The sequence below is a fragment of the Asterias rubens genome, chromosome 17 (assembly GCF_902459465.1).
Source record: "Asterias rubens chromosome 17, eAstRub1.3, whole genome shotgun sequence".
Classification (NCBI taxonomy): domain Eukaryota; kingdom Metazoa; phylum Echinodermata; class Asteroidea; order Forcipulatida; family Asteriidae; genus Asterias; species Asterias rubens.
In genome coordinates, this window is record NC_047078.1 from 12,794,145 (window position 1) to 12,814,165 (window position 20,021).

General features: G+C 38.6%; 1 protein-coding gene across 1 annotated transcript in view; it reads left to right on the forward strand.

Moving 5' to 3' along the window:
• The window catches only part of LOC117301515 (dynein heavy chain 8, axonemal-like), a 142,916-nt gene that overhangs the window by 49,971 nt on the left and 72,924 nt on the right, over positions 1-20,021 (forward strand). Inside the window, exons 27-42 of the mRNA XM_033785541.1 lie at positions 356-418; positions 1,234-1,472; positions 2,666-2,906; positions 3,527-3,726; positions 8,291-8,444; positions 10,334-10,497; positions 11,762-11,864; positions 12,714-12,818; positions 13,567-13,728; positions 14,179-14,403; positions 15,402-15,574; positions 16,314-16,492; positions 17,413-17,600; positions 18,346-18,540; positions 19,036-19,170; positions 19,755-19,916. Of these exons, the coding sequence (XP_033641432.1) occupies positions 356-418; positions 1,234-1,472; positions 2,666-2,906; positions 3,527-3,726; positions 8,291-8,444; positions 10,334-10,497; positions 11,762-11,864; positions 12,714-12,818; positions 13,567-13,728; positions 14,179-14,403; positions 15,402-15,574; positions 16,314-16,492; positions 17,413-17,600; positions 18,346-18,540; positions 19,036-19,170; positions 19,755-19,916 (2,688 nt within the window). The remainder of the gene's footprint in view (positions 1-355; positions 419-1,233; positions 1,473-2,665; positions 2,907-3,526; positions 3,727-8,290; positions 8,445-10,333; positions 10,498-11,761; positions 11,865-12,713; positions 12,819-13,566; positions 13,729-14,178; positions 14,404-15,401; positions 15,575-16,313; positions 16,493-17,412; positions 17,601-18,345; positions 18,541-19,035; positions 19,171-19,754; positions 19,917-20,021) is intronic.

The following is a 20,021-nucleotide window of genomic DNA, read 5'->3' on the forward strand; positions in this document are numbered from 1 at the left end:
TTGCAGGTAACCAACAGTTATGTGTCATTTTCAAAGACATATTGCACTAATAAGTTCCTAAATTTTGATTTGAATAAATCCAGGTTTGCGACAGAACTTCATTTTTTTCCCCGCAAACCTATTTAGACAACATTTTAAACAATCTGTGATGTTTACCACAATCAGCAGACCTGTTGGGTAATCAAATTGACTTTGCTATCATAAGTCAATGCTATAATGTTTTATTACAGGATCCTCATAGCGTCTTATTTGGAGACTTCTATTCCCCTGAATAACTGATAAAAGTAAAACGATTTATAAATGCATGTATATTGCAGTTCCTTGATGATCACTTGATGTATTTTTATTTTATTAGGGTGGACCAATGGTTGATGGAATTTCACCACAAGAAGCAAGTGATAGACTCCAAGTTTACCAGGTATTTATCAACATTTTACAATCATATTAATAGTAATATGCCATAAGTCCTTTTGAAAGCCTGGGGTTTATTAATAGTCATACATTATAAATGTTCTTGTGTAAAAATGAATGCTGTCATGAACGATATAACTTGACTTATTTTATTTAAAAAATGGCGTACTGTTGCAGAGAAGCAGTGTTTAAATGGACTTTAAACAAATCAGTCAACAGATGTTCTGAAGTTTTATTGGAGGTGTTGTTGCATACAGAGCTTGCAGAAGTTGGTTAATTGGTGTCTTTAAAAATGGACACACATATCTACTAAATGTTACTTTAATTCACTGGTTTTTTTTTTTTTTTTTTTTTTTTTTGTATTGGAGTACATTGTAATTTAAATAGATCGATCCATTAGCTCCGCCGAACATGTGAGCCCCTCCAATTGCCGTTCTGCACAACTCTTCCAACCCTTTTGGCACAACACTTTGTCTGCACAACAACTTTGTTGTTGCATACAAAGCTTGCAGAAGTTAGTTAATTGTGTCTTTAGAAATGGACACACAAAATGGAACTGTAATTCACTGTTTATGTTTTTTGTTTGTTTTTTGTATTAAATAGACCGATCCATTAGGCTCAGTCAAACATGTGAGCCCCTCCGATGCCTTTCTTCCCCATTCCACTGCTCGCGCCAAGCATACGCGCATGCATGTCTGACTTTATTTTGTCAGACTTTTTGTGGCGCAATGGGTTGTGATTGGTCAATATACGCAATGGGGCAGAGCTTAATTTCCCTGTTGAAGAAACTCCATGACAGTAAGATATATGTTTGTTCTACAGACTCGGTTTGATGAGTTATGGCGTAAGTACACTACTTACTCAGCTGGAGAGCAGCTATTTGGGTTGTCTGTAACTGACTATCCAACTCTAGCAAAGACTAAGAAGGAACTGAATCTACTACAGAAGCTGTATGGTCTTTATAACTCAGTCATTGATGGAGTCAATGGTTACTATGATATCCTATGGACTGATGTGGATATTGAGAAGATCAACAATGAACTTCTGGACTTCCAAAACAGGTAGCTGCAAATTTGCAAATTAGAATATTAACAATAGTTAAGTTTCAAAAGTAGTCGCCTTTAATGGAAAAACAAACTTTTGTTCTGGAATTTTTTAGTGAAAATGATGATGTGTTATCACTTATTTCCATTTCAAACATTATTGTGAGGTGCGTTTAACTTCCTTTAGGTTGCTGTAGTGTAAATCTATTTTAATTTATCCCCTGATTATTATCAAACTGATCATAGTATTAATTTCTTTTATGACTGTGTTTTGGATTCAATGAGTGTGTACTCATAATTAGCATATTCTGGGTTGAATTTTTCTACCTTTGTGTTGGCCTTGTTATTATTAGTTGTTAGTTTGATCATTGTGAAGTACTTGATGTGGCTTTTGTTATTGAAGCTGAGATATGAGGGTGTATGTTGCAGAGCAGATTTTGTCAAATAACACTCATCATTAAAGTTGAGTTAAGTGTAATTGAAGTTAATACAATAGCTCACATATAAAGTAGATCAACACAGTTCAATGAAATTTTCATTGACCTGACAAAAACTTAACAATTGATTGTTCTACACTAAGCTAATGTGAATTTTGATTTTAATTGAATATGTAGCAACAATTTAATAGGATGTAGGTGTACAAATAAGGTTAATTATCAAGAACCAGGCCTCGGCAGGTTTAAATCAATAGTTGAAAACCGATTCAACACACTTTGATTCGCATTCATAAATACCTTTTCGGTAAAAAATATCATCACTTCTTGGTCAAAAAGTAAAATAAATGCAAAAATTATAATTGTTAAATGATTTCTTCAACACAACGCCCCTCCAGCTATGAAATGGTAGAGCCCTCCGCTGCCCTCGCGTAAACAACTCCTTATAAGAGAATGCTGTGGGCGTCGTCTGTATCGCGTGATGTGGCACAACTGTTTCAGCCGTTGCTCTCGACCAATAGGAATGAAGAAACTGTCTTATAAGAACAGGTGCAAGGTCGCGTGTCACACTCATGAATTAACACTTTTTACCGGTCAATAACAAAAGGTTTATGCACACTCACGGGACGCGCTCTCCACCAATAGGAGTATAGAAACTGTCTGGGGTATTTATGAATTAATTGATTTAAACTTTTTGCTGATGAAATGAAATGTATTTAAGTGGGTAGGAACATAAACTGAATTGCAGTAACTTGTATTTGACTTTGTTTAATGCAGATGTCGTAAATTGCCAAAAGGGTTAAAGGAATGGCCAGCCTTCCTTGATCTAAAGCAGAAGATTGATGACTTCAATGAGACTTGTCCTCTTCTAGAACTCATGGCTAATAAAGCTATGAAAGAGCGGCATTGGGAACGAATAGCTACTGTAACTGGTCATGAGTTTGATATTGAATCGGATACGTTCAGCTTACGTAATATCATGGAGGCTCCTCTACTACCGCATAAAGAAGACATAGAGGTAAGCAATCACTGTGCAAGCAATAACTCTCTTAAAAAACTGCTGACTTTACAAAATAAAGAGTCCTTATAAACTATGAATATCATATTAGGGCAAAATTTCATGGCGCCTGCTTATCGACGAATTCTGCGCTTAAGATCACCATTCTCCGCTTACGTGCAAGCGCCAAATTTCTGCGCTAGCGGTGTAAGCGTAGAATGTCTATAGTAACATGGAGTATGCACGCACACAAGTCAAAATTCGTCGCTAACCCATGAAATACTCTTGCCGTAAGCACAGAATTCCCTGCTTCCATTAGCACTGTTTCTCTGCTTTCAGTAAGCAGAGCCATGAAATTGGACCCTGGTGAGATTACAAGCTGTGAGGAATATTGTTGGATAATAATTATGGGGTGCTGGCTAATTACATTACACAAATGGCTCATCTTCAACTTCCATATTTTGTTGTGTGCAAAATGTAATTGTATGTAAAATAAAAATTTTGTTATTTGCTTAGCAGCTTTGTACAAATCCTACAGTACTTGCCCTAAAGTGTGAAGCCAGCCAACAATTATTTAATAAGTTCAATTTAAAATTGAAGAGCTTTTGTAAAGAACATTTTAATTTGTGTAACTTGCGTAGGACATCTGTATCTCGGCTGTGAAAGAGAAGGACATTGAGGCTAAGCTGGCTCAGGTTGTGATTGAATGGAACTCTCAGCAGCTATTCTTTGTTAACTTCAAGACGCGTGGAGAACTCTTACTAAAAGGTGCTGAGACAATGGAAACAGTTGCCCTAATGGAGGACAGTCTTATGGTGCTTGGATCTCTACTCAGTAACAGGTATGTTCAGTTTGGAACCTACTACAGGAACTGGGTTCATATTAAATTATACTGAATCATAACAGTGAACATAAATGATTACATGTCACCAAACCCATTTTGCATTTACCAAACCCATTTTGCATTTATGCAAAACGTGTTTGGTGACATTAGTAACCATACTTGGTCTGTCTGCAGGATTGAAGGCTTTGCATTGTGAAGTTCGTCGTCGTCGTCCTATGAGTCATGGCTGACCCTTTGTGACCCTGTTTATGATGTAGTTCCACTTCTGTCTATCCAGTGCAGATCGATAAGCAACGTTTATTGATAAGCCTGTGAGTTCTTTGATTACGTCTGTCATACGAAGTTTTTGACGGCCGCGTCGGCGACTACCTGCAACACATCCTTGCATAAAGATCTTCTCAAGGTTGTCCCCCTCTCTTCTGGATATGTGACCAAAGTACTGAAGCTTGTTTTTGTTAATTTTTGAGGACAAGGTGGGTCTATCTTCTCCTATCAGGTTTCTAACAAAAACATTGGTTTTGTGTTCTTGCCATGATATTCTCAGCATTCTCCTCCAGCACCACATCTCAAAAGCGTTGATCCTGTTCCTGTCTGCTTTTCCCACAGCCCATGTTTCAGACCCATAGGTGGCTATTGGGAAGACGAGAGCATTCATGAGTCAAATTTTGGTAGTTCTGGAGATCCCTCTGTCCTTCCAGATGTCAGTCAAGGAAATAGCTGATGTTCTTGCCATAGCAAGGCGCCTTCTGATGTCCTTAGAACTCCCACCTTCGTTGAACAATGGCTGGTGGAACTCCTGATATTTTTATAACAGATTTCGCAGATTTCCAATGTGATTGCATGTTCCTCTCCCTCTCCGAAATCCAGCTTGCTCTGGTGGCAACTCGCTCTCCAGTTTGTGTCTGATTCTCTCAGCGATTATGTGAAGCATCACCTTACTAGCATGTGAAATCAGTGAGATTGTGCGGTTGTTGGCACACTCCCTCGTATCCCCTTTTTGGGTAATGGAAGAAAAACTGCCTTTTTCCAGTCCTCTGGCCATTCTTTTTATCTTCCATATCTTGCAGCACAGTCTGTGAATAACTTCAACTCCTTCTGTACCACTTTCTTTCAGTAGTTCTGCCTGGATGTTATCAAATCCTGGTGACTTGCCACTCCTCATTCTCTTAATAGCTTGTTCAACTTCACTAAGGAGAATATCTGGATCTTCTTCATATTCAAGCTGGTGATCATTTTCTTGGTCAATCACTTCTTCTTGGGAAGCATAAAGCCTTTCACAATACTGCTGCTATCTGTCTTTGATGTCTTTCTCTTCAGTTAGAATGGTGCCATCCCCATCTTTCAGGACATTAAGCCGGGTAGTTGGTTTGCTTGTCAGCAACTTGACGTTTTTGAACATATCCTTTGTGTTATTTATCACTCCATCCCTTTCGATCTCGGCACACTTCTGGTTCATGAAATCAGATTTATCCTTTCTGATTTGTTGCTGGATTTGCCTGTTTAGATCCCGGTACTCTCTTCTTGCATTCTCCTTTTCCAGTCCCTTTCCTTTAACCTCTCTCCTTTCGTCAGCTAGCTTGAACACCTTCTCTGTAAGCCAGGGCTTCTTTCTGCTCTTACGCTTTGGAACAGTTTCCTCAGCCGCCTCCAAGACTACCTTCTTGATCTCTTGCCACAATTCCTCTGGACTGGTCTCCTAATGGTCATGTTCCAGTAGGCATTGGAATTGATTCTTGACCTTCACTCTATAATTATCACTGATCTTACTGATGTCGTACCAAACAGGCTTCTTTTGACGTTTTATTTTTCGCAGTCTCATCTTCCTAGTGGCAAACAGGAGCTGATGATCTGAGTCACAGTCTGCCCCTGGGTATGTTTTGCAGGCCTGTGAAATCTCCGCTTTAAAGCGGATTTCCGCTCTTTTTAATTTTCCCAGTCTGCATTTTTCGTGGGTTCCGCTTTTTTTCCGTTCCTTGTTTTTCTTGTGAGTTCCAGTTTTTATCTTCTTTGTTTACATCCGAAATAGATCGTCAAGCAGCACGTACCTGGACTCGGGAAGCACTTTAATTGCAATTTGATTTGATTTTGTCATAATGAGTCGGGGGCTAGACCCAGTAAAATGCTCCGTCTTAGTCTTTCATTGGAGCCGTTGTTGTTAATTTTGCGTTCAGCGCGATGTCTATTTTACATGTACTTCAATGTCATTATTCAATTGCACCAACAGAGGGCGCTTTACTAAAAAACCAACACCTTGAGACAAGATTAGGCACACATGGTTTTCCCCCATGCGACGTCCGTACGTACGTTGTGTGTACAGTGTATTTTTTTTTGCGACAAGTAATGCATAATATGGCAGTCGACGATGAGGACTCATCGCGCTTGTGTCTTTATTTCTAAAGGAATGCTACAAAAATATATTGAAAATGAGGATGCGCAACAAATTGTTACATGTTAGAATTGTGGCCTACTGTTTCTGTGAATGTGTTGTCTACGCTTAAGTTTTTAATTAAAGCCTTTTATTACGTTCGTAATTTTGGCCCAAAATCCGGACAACAATTTTCCGTTTTTTTTTTTCATGACCCGCTCACAGGCCTGGTTTTGGCAGCTTCAAAGCTGGACCGCCATCTCTTGTTTACCAGGATGTAATCAATTTGATTCCTGTATCTATGATTTGGAGATATCCATGTGTAGAGTCTTCTTGGGTGTTGCTTGAATAGTGTGTTGAGAATCGCCAGGTTGTTTTCTTGGCAGAAGTCGATCAAGGTTTCTCCTCTCTCGTTCTGATCTCCTAATCCACAGTTGCACATCACACATTGGTTAGTGCTCTGATTTCCAACCTTGGCATTGAAATCTCCCGTGATGACCATTATGTCTCGTTTGATGACACTGTTTATTGCCTGCTGGAGTTGATTATAAAATGTGTTGATTTCTTCATCGCTTGATGCAGAGGTAGGTGTGTAGGTTTGGATAATGGTGACATTCATTGGTGTTCCTTGAATACGGATTGTGATGATCCTGTCGTTTACTGGGTTATAACCAAGTACACAGCCAGCCACATCTGGATTAACAACAAAGGCTACTCCGCTTTCTCTCTTGGTGTCTTTTCCAGAGAAGAAGACTACATGGTTGGCAAGTGTGGTGAAATGCCCCTTCCCTGTCCATCTCATTTCTGAAATTCCACACAGATGAACATCAAGTCTGTCTAGTTCTCTTGTCACAATGTCTAGTTTCCCTTGGTTCATGGTTCTTACGTTCCAAGTGCCAATTTTCAAAGTTGTCTTCCAGAGGTTACGCCTGACAACACTAACCTTGGTTTCAGCTCCCACACTTCCATTTGGATTTAATGCAGCAGCGTCATTGATGCAAGGCAGGGTATCATTCGTCCTCTCTTCCCCAGAAGTAATTGAGACACCTTCAAGCCTGGGGGTCTCACTTTCCAGTGTCATATCGTTGCTTAAAGTTGAACTCATCATACGGTTTACATGGCATACAAAGACGGTGGTGGTTTGCCGTTGCCTTCCACCGTTGATGGATGGCTGTTGGCTCTAAACTGAGCTCATCCGCCCTTAGAAAGATGGATATTACTTTTCGTTCCATCAGGATGTCCAACCACCCTCCTCATCAGCTCCCTTCTGGGCTCCAGTGGGGTTGCCGGTTTAGCTGCCGACGTTCCGGATCGGTGGTTTGAAATCAGAGTTTTCCTTCTCCTAGGTGGACTGCCAACCAAGGCTGTGAGCCCCACCCACCCGAGTTTGAAATCAGAGTGGCTGTCTCCTAGGTGGACTACCTCCCATGGTTAACGAGCTCCACCTGCCCGGAGCAATCTGGTTTAAAGGCGCCAGAAATTCGCCTTCACACCTCTGCCCACTGTTCGCAACAGGGATCGGCACATGAAGCCGGGCAGTAGGAGTTTGAATTAGGAGAGGCTCTTTGAGACGCTGATCATATGGGACATTTCAATGGATGGGAAGGGGCTCAATCCTCCTCACCGCCCCGATCATCCTAAAACCTTAAGACCTTCACCTTGTGAAGTTAGATACTTATTAAATACTTACAGGTGCAATCACTCAAGCACAAGTGGAATACAGAAAAATAGAGCACTTCTGCGTCCAATATCTATCGCAGCTGAAGGTCGTGTTGGATATGGCACACAGACGCGCTATATTTTTCCGTATTCCATTAGCGCGCGAGTGATAACAAATTTATCTTCCAGCCTCATTAAGTCAACATCACCGCTATTTCACGATGAGCAGCATGCACACGCAAAGTTTAGAATATAATTTTTGTACTGACCGGATGTAGCATTAAGCATCGACAATTTAAAAACTTTGAGTAGGTTATGGCTTATTATCACACTCTGGTTTGAGCATCTGATTGGAGGATTAGGGCATAGTTAGAAGTAGAACTTTTTGGAAGAATTGACGGCTGGAAAAATAGGTGTTTGGTTAACTTTTAAAACAAACTAACAAGGTCTTTTTAGACCCACCTCCCAAAGAGATTATTACATAGTGTACCAGGATGAAGTTTTGAAATTAACTTTGTTTTTCCTTAAACATGACAGATACAATGCACCGTTCAAGAAAGACATTCAGTTGTGGGTTCAGAAGTTATCTAATTCTTCTGACATCATTGAGAATTGGTTGACAGTGCAGAACCTGTGGGTCTACTTGGAAGCTGTCTTTGTAGGCGGGGATATCGCTAAACAGCTGCCACAGGTAAAATAGAATCACTTAAATGTATTTGGCTTTTAGTAGTAACAAGTTGACATCAGAAAACAGTTGAAAAAACTTTAACAGTTTCAGTACTCTTAGAAAGTGGGCTTTGGGGAAAAATGTTTGAGTTTGAGATGGTGAATTTTCTGTTCGTTGAGATTGCTATAAATAACAAATTTACTGAAAAAATGAAATGAAGATGAAGTGAATTTTTTGTGTAAACTATTTTAAAGAATGAGAATGGATTCTCGCTAGCTGTAGGCGTTGAATGAGGTGCATGCTGGTCTAGCTAGCGCTTAAGTTTGATCCCTAGCTAGACCAGCATGCTCCTCATTCAACAGTTAGCGCTTGCCCAATGGGTTTTTGCAACAAGGTCTACATAAGGCGCGCGGTCCATTTAGGGCCGGTTCGGCAATCATCCACGATTGTCAAACGATTACAGTAGCAAACGATTCAGCAGCGGTTGTGAGACGATTGGGGGATAGGTTCTTCAAACGCTTCAGTGCGCTGAGCTTGTCTAGTCGTCCGGAGTCCGAACAAAGGGGCTATAATCGGATTAATGTCCATTGTGTTGGGATTATAGTTTTGACTGTTCGGTTGTGGACTATGAATATGAATTTAAGAACTAAAATGTTCTAACGCGTTATTTTTGCGCTGTGTTTTTTCCATTTCTAAAATGCTCGTCAAAAGATACCACACATACTTTTTTTAATCGTGAAAAACGATGAAGTATAACCTCACATTCTACTTTACCTCTTTTTGTCATGTATTTGCTTAGCCTAGCGCTGGCAACGTCAATGTACCTCACACGGGTACATCATGTACATGTATACTCGATTTGAGCGTTCGAGACGAACTCAATTTTTGGTTGGTTGTGACCAACTAAGAATGTTTCCCAACTAATGTGTATCTTTTTAATAAACGTATGACCAGGTTGTTGAATTTGGGTGTGATCTGCAAATAGGATTGTAATCAGTACGTCCTCGTCAGAAGGTTTAATTTTGAATTATTTTAATTTTAAACATACTGTTGGCATTGAAGAAGAAAAACCATTGCATTAATAAAAAGACTGCAATAAAAAATACCTAATGTATGTGTGTGTACTTATTTGTTTTACGCTTAATTGGAATAAATTAACAGATCTTATTATCAGAACATTTGGTTTATACCCTTCCCGTATGTATCTTTAAGATAAAACTCTCTATGTTTAAGGTTGATCAGACAAGGTTGATCAGACAATCTCGTGCTTTAATATAAATTTGTTTCCTGGAAAAGTATAAATAAATTTGGAGTCCGATTTTGGTGAAAATCTGAAACATAAATATTACAAATCTGTGAAATTATAAATGAACAGTTGAATCACTTTTTATTACAAAGACGCATCATGTTAAATCTCTTTTTTGAATGTGTTAAAAGCCGTGTTTTGCCCCCAAAAATATGTTCACTCATGATGCTAAGAAAAAGCTACTACCTGGACGTACACACACCTAGCCAAAACCAAACCATTGTTACCAGTACTCCTGGCCGTGGAGGATTAGTTGGGATTAGCGAGGGATTAGCGGTGGAAGTGTCAGTGATAGCCTGGTGTAGGCGAACTCTTTTGTTAGTTGTAAACCACAGTGAAGTGTCAACTCTTTTGTGTTTCACCTCAGTAAGTCTTTCTATAATCTCTGGAAACGATTGCGTCCCGAAACTCAGCCGATTGACCCTCTGTAAAATAATCGTTTGCGGCAATCGTGGATGATTGCCGAACCGGCCCTAAATGGACCGCGCGCCTAACTTTGGAAAGTATTATTAATGCTAGCAAGCCTTTTTCAATGCCCAAATTGATGTCCTTCAAAGTGCTGTTTATGATGTCAGTTTACTCCTTGCATTGTTTTGTAAACCTCTAGGAAGCCAAGAGATTTGGAAATATTGACAAGTCATGGGTGAAGATAATGCAACGTGCTCATGAGAATGATAATGTTGTACGATGCTGTGTTGGTGACGAGACTCTGGGACAACTCTTGCCTCACTTATTGGAACAGCTGGAAATTTGCCAGAAGTCACTCACTGGGTAAACAATCATCTTACTTATCATTCTAATTATGAATAATTGGCAATGTAAAAGGGCTGCTTACACACAAAAATGAATCTTAGCAGAAGTAGGTTACCGACCAACTTCACACACAATTCTATTCATTTGAGCTGGTAACCTGCAAATTTGTGTTAAAGACAATGGACACTATTGGTAATTGTCAAAGAGTAGTCTTCCCACTTGGTGTATCTCAACATATGCATAAAATAACAAACCTGTGAATTTGAGCTCGATTGGTCGTCGGAGTTTCAAGATAACTGTGAAAGAAAAAAACATCCCTGGTCACAATCAAATTCGTGGAAAATTACTTCTTTGCTGAAAACTAGGTTACTTCAGATGGAGCCGTTTCTCACAATGTTTTATACTACCAACCTCTCCCCATTACTTGTTACCAAGTAATGTTTTATGCTTATAATTATTTTGAGTAATTACCCTTAGTGTCCACTGCCTTGAAGCGAGTAATGTTACGAAGCCATAAATTCTGCTGAGCAGCTACAGAAATTTAGGCCCAGAACAATTGATTGAAGGTTTATAATCATCTCAATGTTTTATTTTTATTCAAAATGACTGACTGGCTGACTATCCATTGCATGACACCCAGTGCACTTACACCTGTCCCTCCACTCTGGTGTCAAAATTTACACATGAAATTTACCTCCAAAATATTGGTTATGGTAAATGCGCAGAGGGGTCAATAGGGAAGTTCAAGGCAGTCAGCTTTTCAAATTTCCCATAGTACAAGTATACATCCCAATTTGGGTGTGCTAGCAAATTTAATGTGCATAGAGATATGATAGATGTGTTCTGATTCATTCCGGGTATCTCTGATTGAATTGATTGATTGGTCACTGATGGGCAGTGTTGTAGTCGAGTCACCTGTGTCAAGTCCAGGTCCGAGTCACGAGTAACTTGGGTCGAGTCTGAGTCACGAGTCAATTCGTTTGAGTCCGAGTCACGAGTCACTTGTTTAAATAATTAAATAGTTAGAAAAGTTACACCCGTTCACCTATACCGGAACACTTGGTTGCAAAACAAATGTAAACAAATGGAAATGACAAATTTAAACAAAGTTCTGTACCCGAAATTGTGTCCGAGTCCTGGACTCGAGTCATACAACACTGCTGATGGGTGAATAGAATAATACCATGTGTATGAGATTGAAATGATACTTGAGTGCCGATGATATTGTTGAATCTGTAATGATGAAGACTAAATGGCTTCTATATTTATGTTTTGTCTATAGTTACCTAGAGAAGAAGCGTCTTGTATTCCCTCGATTCTTCTTTGTATCGGATCCAGCATTGCTTGAGATACTTGGGCAAGCTAGTGACTCTCATACCATCCAGGTAATATTATCTAAACTAAAACCTCCATAAGAACATCTATTTAATCCAGTTATTGCCATCCCCCCCCCCCAAAAAAAAGTATCTTTTTGCATTTAGAGAAGGTTTGCAAATAGTTACGCCGGCAAATAGTTACCTCACCAATACTGTTACGTCACCAATGCTTTCAAAAGACTGATTTTTGTATTATTTTGATACCTTTCTCATCAGTGAACTTGTGAAAACGTTTAAATGGTCAGTTGTACCTGCTCTACAAAGGATCTGCTCAGTGCGCCTGGGCAAGAACATTTGATTTTAAAGCTGTTATGATCTGAGTTTAAGCATTATCAACAAGACAAGTGGTTTGATTCTGTATCTTGTGTCAGATATCAGGCCTGATACTTCCCCTTGCCCCAATTATCCAGGCATGCAACTCTTCCGCGGAATTCTGCGTTTTTTTTTTTTTTTAAACGTGAAAAGAAAAAAGAAAAAAAAACCCCTTTTTTTGTCTTCTTTTTTCCCCGGATTTTTACAACTACAATCATGTAAAATAAGCCTAGTACATGCTAAAAATGCGCCTAAGAGCATAATAAACCTCAACATTTTCTAGGGTACCATTGTGGGTATCATGTCCCGTGGCAGTTAGGCCGCCTCGCTCCGCACTTGCCTTGTGCCTTTGAAAATTTTCCTCTTTTTTTTCAACGGGCAGTTGCATGCCTGATTATCATTGCCTTGGTGCCCTTGAAAAGCTCCAGTAGGAATTTACAGTTTCCTCATAGGGTACCCTCTACCAAGAAGGAAATGCCTTGGTGCCCTTTTAAAATGAAGCATACAGGCATGCAGATTTAATAATTGTCCGTTGCTTGTTAACAGGCTCATCTTCTGGGTGTCTTTGAGAATGTGAATGAGGTTGAGTTTCATGAGAAAGATTATGACCGCATCATTGCTTGCATCTCAAGGGAAGGAGAGACAGTGGCTGTGAGTACAAACCATTTCTTATCTTACAATACTCGTTTTCATTCAAGAAGTACACAAGGTTTAAAATGAGCACCATGCTACTCATATTAATGTAACATATTTTATCATCAAGTAGGCTTAAATTCTTGATTCTGATTGGTCGATCCATAGCAACAAGAGTAAGATATAAACCTATATTGCACGGCCCATATCACGACCTGTGTCTTGTGTGTTCTATGTCATGCCCCAAGTTTGTTTGAAAATAAATATGTTATCACACGCGCACTCATGGAATATGATAAAATACAGCGCTTCTGTGTTCGGTTCGATATGGGACGCAGAAGCGCTATAACTTGATGTATTCCACTCGCGCTAGTGTGATAACTTATATTGATAACAAGAGTAAGAAAGCTTAGGGCTCAAACAATCAGCTTCGGGAGAGTAATTGCACAAACAGAAAGTATATTTATTTTATTAATATCAAATTTTGGGTAGACTTTCCATGGACCACCATTAGTCATCAAAGGAATTATGGTTTAATCAATGTTTGGTTTGTTTGGATCGATTGAATTTCAGCTTCTGTTTTAAATAATCATCTTGACAGATTGCCCAAAATGTTTAAGCAAATAATGTTTGGAGGCATACTCTTTAAAAAAATCCCCAATTCACAACTTTTTGCAACTTAAGTGTCAACATTTTGCCTTCATTGTAACCGTGGCATATAGTTCATCTTGATGACTTGGATTATGAGAATGCTTTTATTTGACAGTTGGACCAGCCAGTGATTGCTAAAGGCAATGTAGAGATGTGGTTAGGAGAGTTATTGGTGTTACAGCAGAAGTCTTTACACTCAGTCATCAGGGATGCCAATAGAGTCATCAATGACTCCTCATTTGAACTACTTGGATTCCTCAATAACTTCATTGCACAGGTACGATTCTATGAAGTATTTGAATACTGCAATGAACAAAAACATTTTTTTTCTTTTTCCTCCCCCACCATTATGTGATTCCGAGTTAATATAGGAGCAGTCTTCATTATGTACAATTTGTATTGTACTCTCAAACAAAGATTCAAATAGAATCAGAAACTGTCCCTTGCTCTGTTCCCCGGAGAACTACTCAACTGATCAAGTTAAAACTTATCCAATCATTTATCTTTATGTTGATTTAAAAGAATTTTACTATCACTAATAATTGAAAGGAATGTAAAAAGTTACTGAAAACATGAATCAATTATTATGATTTCTTATAGTTCTCAACGTTACAAACAATTTACGAAATGGTTGTTTGAAAAGGGCATTACATTTTGTCTAGTAAATAAGCTTTGATCATATAATTATAGTAACGTTGATAACATTGTAATATTGTTTTGGTCCAAGGTTGGTCTATTAGGTATTCAGATGCTATGGACTCGTGATGCAGAGGAGGCATTGACTATGGCCAAGTCAGATAAGAAGATTATGCCAACTACTAATGTCAAGTTTCTGGAGCTCCTGAATAAACTGATTGAACAGACTACACATGACTTGACTAAGATAGAGAGGATTAAATATGAGACACTGGTTACCATTCATGTACATCAGAGAGATATCTTCAATGATCTGGTAAGCATACAAATAGAATTAAGCATTGTTCATTTCAGATACATTTATTTCATGTCAACATCAATCAATACATAGTGTGATAATTTGTTTAGAAAGCATATGATAACTTGTAAAAATGAAAACTTGATTCAGTTAATGAACACTTAATAGATATTCATAAATACCCCAGACAGTTTCTCTACTCCTATTGGTGGAGTTGTGCCACATCAAGCGATACGCGCGACGCCCACAGCATTCCCTTATAAGGAGTTGTTTACGCGACGGCAGCGGAGGGCTCTACCATTTCATAGCTTGAGGGGTGTTGTGTTTAAAGGAATTGTTTAACAATTATAATTTTGCATTTATTTTACTTTTTGACCAAAAAGTGATGATGTTTTTGACCGAAAAGGTATTTATGAATGGGAATCAAAGTGTGTTGAATCGGATTTCAACTAGTGGTTTAAACCCGCCGAGGCCTGGTTCTTTATAATTTACCTCGACTTTGTCTCAGTAAATTTTCACGGCCATTATAAACCGGCAGGGTCGTTGCCGTCGGCTCCGGCCTTTATCACATGGCAAGGTTTTAAACGGACGTTTAAGAACGAGTCACTACTCTTTTATTCCCATTCATAAATGCCCTTTTGTTTAAAAACGTTAAAAAAAACACAGATGAAAATTCGAGGTTTGAAGTATTTTTTTCAAAAACTTTGCGAAAAATCTGTTTGATGCGCGCGGGTTGTGGGTACGCGCGAGCGCTTAGAAATAGATTATGCGCTGTTACTAATAGCTATGAATTGCGCATTCCGCGTGATAATATTGGCGTACGCGATCGCTGACACGCGGAAGCCAGCCAGTTGTAAACAGCTCCAGCTGGTCATTATCAACCGTTTAAACACCCCCACGTGACGCGCTCTCCACCAATAGGAGTAGCGAACCTGTCTGGGGTATTTATGAATGTTCAACTATGTGTTTTGTCTCTACATCATGTCTAATCTTCAAGCTATTATTTGTTGGTGTAGACTATCATGCACATCAGATCGCCTACTGACTTTGAGTGGTTGAAGCAAGCTAGATTCTACTTCAAGGAGGAAACTGATCAATGTATTGTATCTATCACTGATGTGGACTTCATTTATCAGAATGAGTTCCTAGGATGTACTGATAGATTGGTAATCACTCCCCTTACTGACAGGTAAGTCCATCTATCTATAGAATACACGAGTGTAGAAAAAGTCTAATACAAGTAGGAATTGAAACTTTGCATGGTGGAAGTACGATATGGAATGGTTTGCGGTAACACCATGTAACGACTATCTCTAAATGAGTTGGGGTGGTTCTGAAAAGAACTGTTGGTTTCAACTCCTAAAGTCTAATCTAATCGTTTCTTATCATTTATTATTTTAAGTGTCCAACATATTAATCAGGTGCTTGGTTGGCGTAAATGGTACCTTTCCTCGCCTTCAGACTCTAGGACCCTGGTTTGATTCAGGGCACTATTGGGTTTGTGATAAAATTCCCCTATTTTGAGAGTCATTGGCTTCACAGCCAGAATAAATGAAATGAAATTAAATGAAATCTCAGCGCAAGGTACTCTTGCAAAGAGCCCTTTTAAAAACGGTACCAGTAAAAGGTTAAAATTGTAAAATGGTAAAAAGATAACAGTTGAACATTATGTTAGTCTTTAACTCTGATGCATGTTTTACACCAGTTAAAAGTTTATCTGTATCAGACGGCCAATGTGGGCACTAAAGTGATGGATTTTAGACCAATGAACTAAACTGAGATCACAACAAGCACACTCAAAGACTGCTATTTCTGTTTTAACAAGTTTTTACTGCAATTCAGAGTTTAAACATTAGGAAGCAAAAAAGGTGAAAAGCAATTATTGCTTAAAATGACTCTCTTATTAAACTTATTTTCTCTTTATTTAGATGTTACATCACTTTAGCCCAGGCACTTGGCATGAGCATGGGAGGTGCCCCAGCTGGTCCTGCTGGTACTGGCAAAACAGAGACCACCAAAGACATGGGTAAAGCACTTGGCAAATATGTAGTGGTTTTCAACTGCTCTGATCAGATGGATTACAGAGGCCTCGGTAGAATCTACAAAGGTGAGATAAACTCCTTGTCACTTCATGACCCAGCACCTTAGTAATAACATCAAATTTATAAGGTGCACACTATCTGGAATGGTACCATTCAAAGGCGCCGGAAGCTAGCAAGCTGACAAGTTGAACAGATGAGACTTGAGGTTGTGTTTGAAAGTAGACAGATCAGGTGTGTCCCTCAGCTTGGCCTGCAAGGAATTCCAGAGACGCGGTGTGCAGCTGGAAAAGGCACGGTCTCCGTAACTTGCCAGAAGAGATTTGGGAACATGATGATGACGATCTAAGGCCTTTGCAAGGCTTTAAAACCAAACTAACAATTTGTATGCATCAAGTCATTTGTTTGAATAAGTCCTCTACAGATGTTAACTAACCTCTGGTTGTAACTCAGATTCCTAAAGTTCAGTGATAAAGGATACCAACTGTATTGCAGATTTAGAGAGGGTTTCATCTCCAGCATAAGACAATAAATGTTAACCAATTTAATTTCAGGATATGTATTTGTGACCTTCTTAACATTCTTATTTGTGAATGTTGCAGAGATTTATACAAAAATACAAGCGTAACAAATGTTTTCAGTTTTACATTTTGTTTTTATGTACATTGTCATTGTGGGAATTGTTACAATGTTTTTGTATTTTTTTTGTAAAAAAGTATCATGGAGATATTTAAAATATTCAGGATATTTGGTTCTCTCATCAATTCAGAGCTGCCAACTTTCACTGGTTCTGCACAAATATTACTTTTAAAAAAACTTTGCATGTTCTGATGAACTTATTTGAAATATTCATCGATTATGGAAACATGTCCTTATTATGTTGAATGTAACTCTTAAAATGCCTCCCTGACTGTTGTTCAAGATCAAATGTTGGCATGTCATACTTAATTCACCATTTTTCTTCTCTCATATCTATTTATATGTGAAGGTTTGGCCCAGTCAGGTAGTTGGGGCTGTTTTGATGAATTCAATCGTATAGAGCTTCCAGTACTGTCAGTGGCTGCTCAACAGATTGCTATAGTCTTGATTGCTAAGAAGGAAAGGAAGACAGAGTTTATCTTCTCTGATGGGGATATTGTGGCTCTCAATCCAGAGTTTGGTCTCTTCTTAACAATGGTATGCATGAAAACATTCATAAATATCAAACATAAGATTTCAAGAAGCAACACTTTTCTGATGTGTTGGATGTGGTTTTAGTTGTGTTAGGAGTAGCTATGATTTGAGGAACTATAACATAAATGGAAATTTATTTTAATTGTTTTGCACTACGCATACACAATGGTAAGCTTGTTAGCTCATACATAAAGCGTTATTAACATTGGCTCAAAGAGCCATCTTCTAGTTTGCAATAAACACTTTGGAAGTGTCGTGGCCGAGCGGTTAAGAGCATCAAATTCAAACTGTGGTGTTTATGATCAGCAGAGTGTGTGTCCTTAAGCAAGACACTTAACCATTGCTTTGTCCTTCGGATGGGACGTTAAGCCGTTGGTCCCATGCGTTATGCAAAGCATGTCAAAGAACCCAGTGCACTTATTGAAAAGAGAAGGGGTTCGCCCCGATGTTCCTGGTCCGATCGGCAGCAAATTGCGCCACAGCACCTTGTAAAGCATTACATGGTGCTATCAGAATTAGGTCTCATAAATCAAAACGTAGTCCCACATCTGGCAGGACATACTGTATGTTACAGCGCCAGGAGCGTCACTGGGTGACGGACATGTGCGCTTTATAAGAAGCCACAATTATTATTATTATTATTATTATTATTGAAAAGCTGCAAAAATATAATAAAATTTGCATAAACAAGGTAACAAAGGAATTGTGCAAAAACTATTGTTAAATGACTGACTGTGATATCCTACAGAACCCTGGCTATGCTGGGAGGCAAGAGCTACCTGAGAATTTGAAGATTCAGTTCCGTAGTGTAGCCATGATGGTTCCAGATAGACAGATCATCATGAGAGTCAAGCTAGCTAGCTGTGGATTCCAGGAAAATGTTCTACTTGCACAGAAGTTTTACACTCTCTATAAACTGTGTGAGGAACAACTTACCAAACAGGCAAGTCATTGTATTAGTATTTGATGCTGATTTCAAGCCTAGCGGTACACACTTAATACATCATTGGCATATGAAAGTATAAATTCAGTTCAGCCTTAGTTTTCAATTAACACATCTAATCAACCTGCAAAAATTGTGAATTTTTTTTATAATTGAATAGCTTTTAAAATAAAGCCTATCAATGTGTATGGTTTTGGTTATGTTTTTTGTTTTTTGTTTTTCTCAATACTAGTATTTTAGTATTTTGCTTTAATTATAAGGATTCAGGATTTTTTTTTGTTTTTTTAAAACTAGAATGGGAGTTTAACATGCCAGCGCACTACCAACTTAACTATCTAGCCCTATGTTGGCATTTCCTTATTTTGTCACAATCTAAGGGTTAAGAATAAGGATTTTGATAAAAGGATTATTATGTAGATTTAATTGTTGTAACATAACTGAAGTTATAAACATGTTTACTTGAAGACTTTCAAGGTGTTTATTTGTACTTTTTAGGTTCACTATGACTTTGGTTTAAGGAACATCCTGTCAGTGCTTCGTACTTTAGGAGCCAATAAGAGAGCCAGACCTGAAGACAGTGAATCAACCATTGTCATGAGAGTGCTCAGAGACATGAATCTATCCAAACTGGTCAGTTATAATAATAACAAATAATAATAGTGACAAATTGTTATATTGCGCATTTCACAATAAACCGTATCAATGCGCTTTACATTAGTCCCCTGGTCATTGGGCCAATAAACATCCCTTTAATCTTTCTCAGCTCCCATTAGGGAGTATACAGCCCCGAACTGCTGTGGTGCTCCGAAGGCTTTTTCTTTCACAATATCAACCTCTACCCTCGCAGGTACCCATTTATACCCCAGGGTGAAGAGAAGCAATTATAGTAAAGTATCCTGTCAAGGACACGAGTGTCACGACCAGGATTCAAACCCACAATCCGGTGACTTAGCGTCACAACTTGAATTCGATGCTCTTAACCACTCAGCCATTGTTACTCTACAGTTATATCTAGCTAGTTGCATTATTTAAAGATTATCCAATCTAATAATATACTGCATCTTGTCATTCAAACTCAAGGAAGGAATTTATTGTGAGAACATTGAGTTAAAATGAACTTATGAAACCAGAGAACATAGAAAATCTCTAACCATACATTTGATATTTGAATGTGCTATTCTTGACTATTCTTTGTTTGTATTGATCCTGTTTAGGTGGATGAAGATGAGCCTCTATTCCTGAGTCTGATTAGTGATTTATTCCCAGGTATCCAGCTTGATAATGCTACCTATGAGGAACTACAAGTTGCTGTGGCTGCTCAAGTAGAAGCCTCAGGAGTTATCAATCACCCTGCATGGAATCTTAAAGTAGTCCAGGTACGTCATTTAGGCTTTCTACTTTATAAGTAAAGCATAAAGCAATCAATGAAATACATTTACAGTGATATTTAATACACAAACCAAGAAGTAGGACAATGAAAT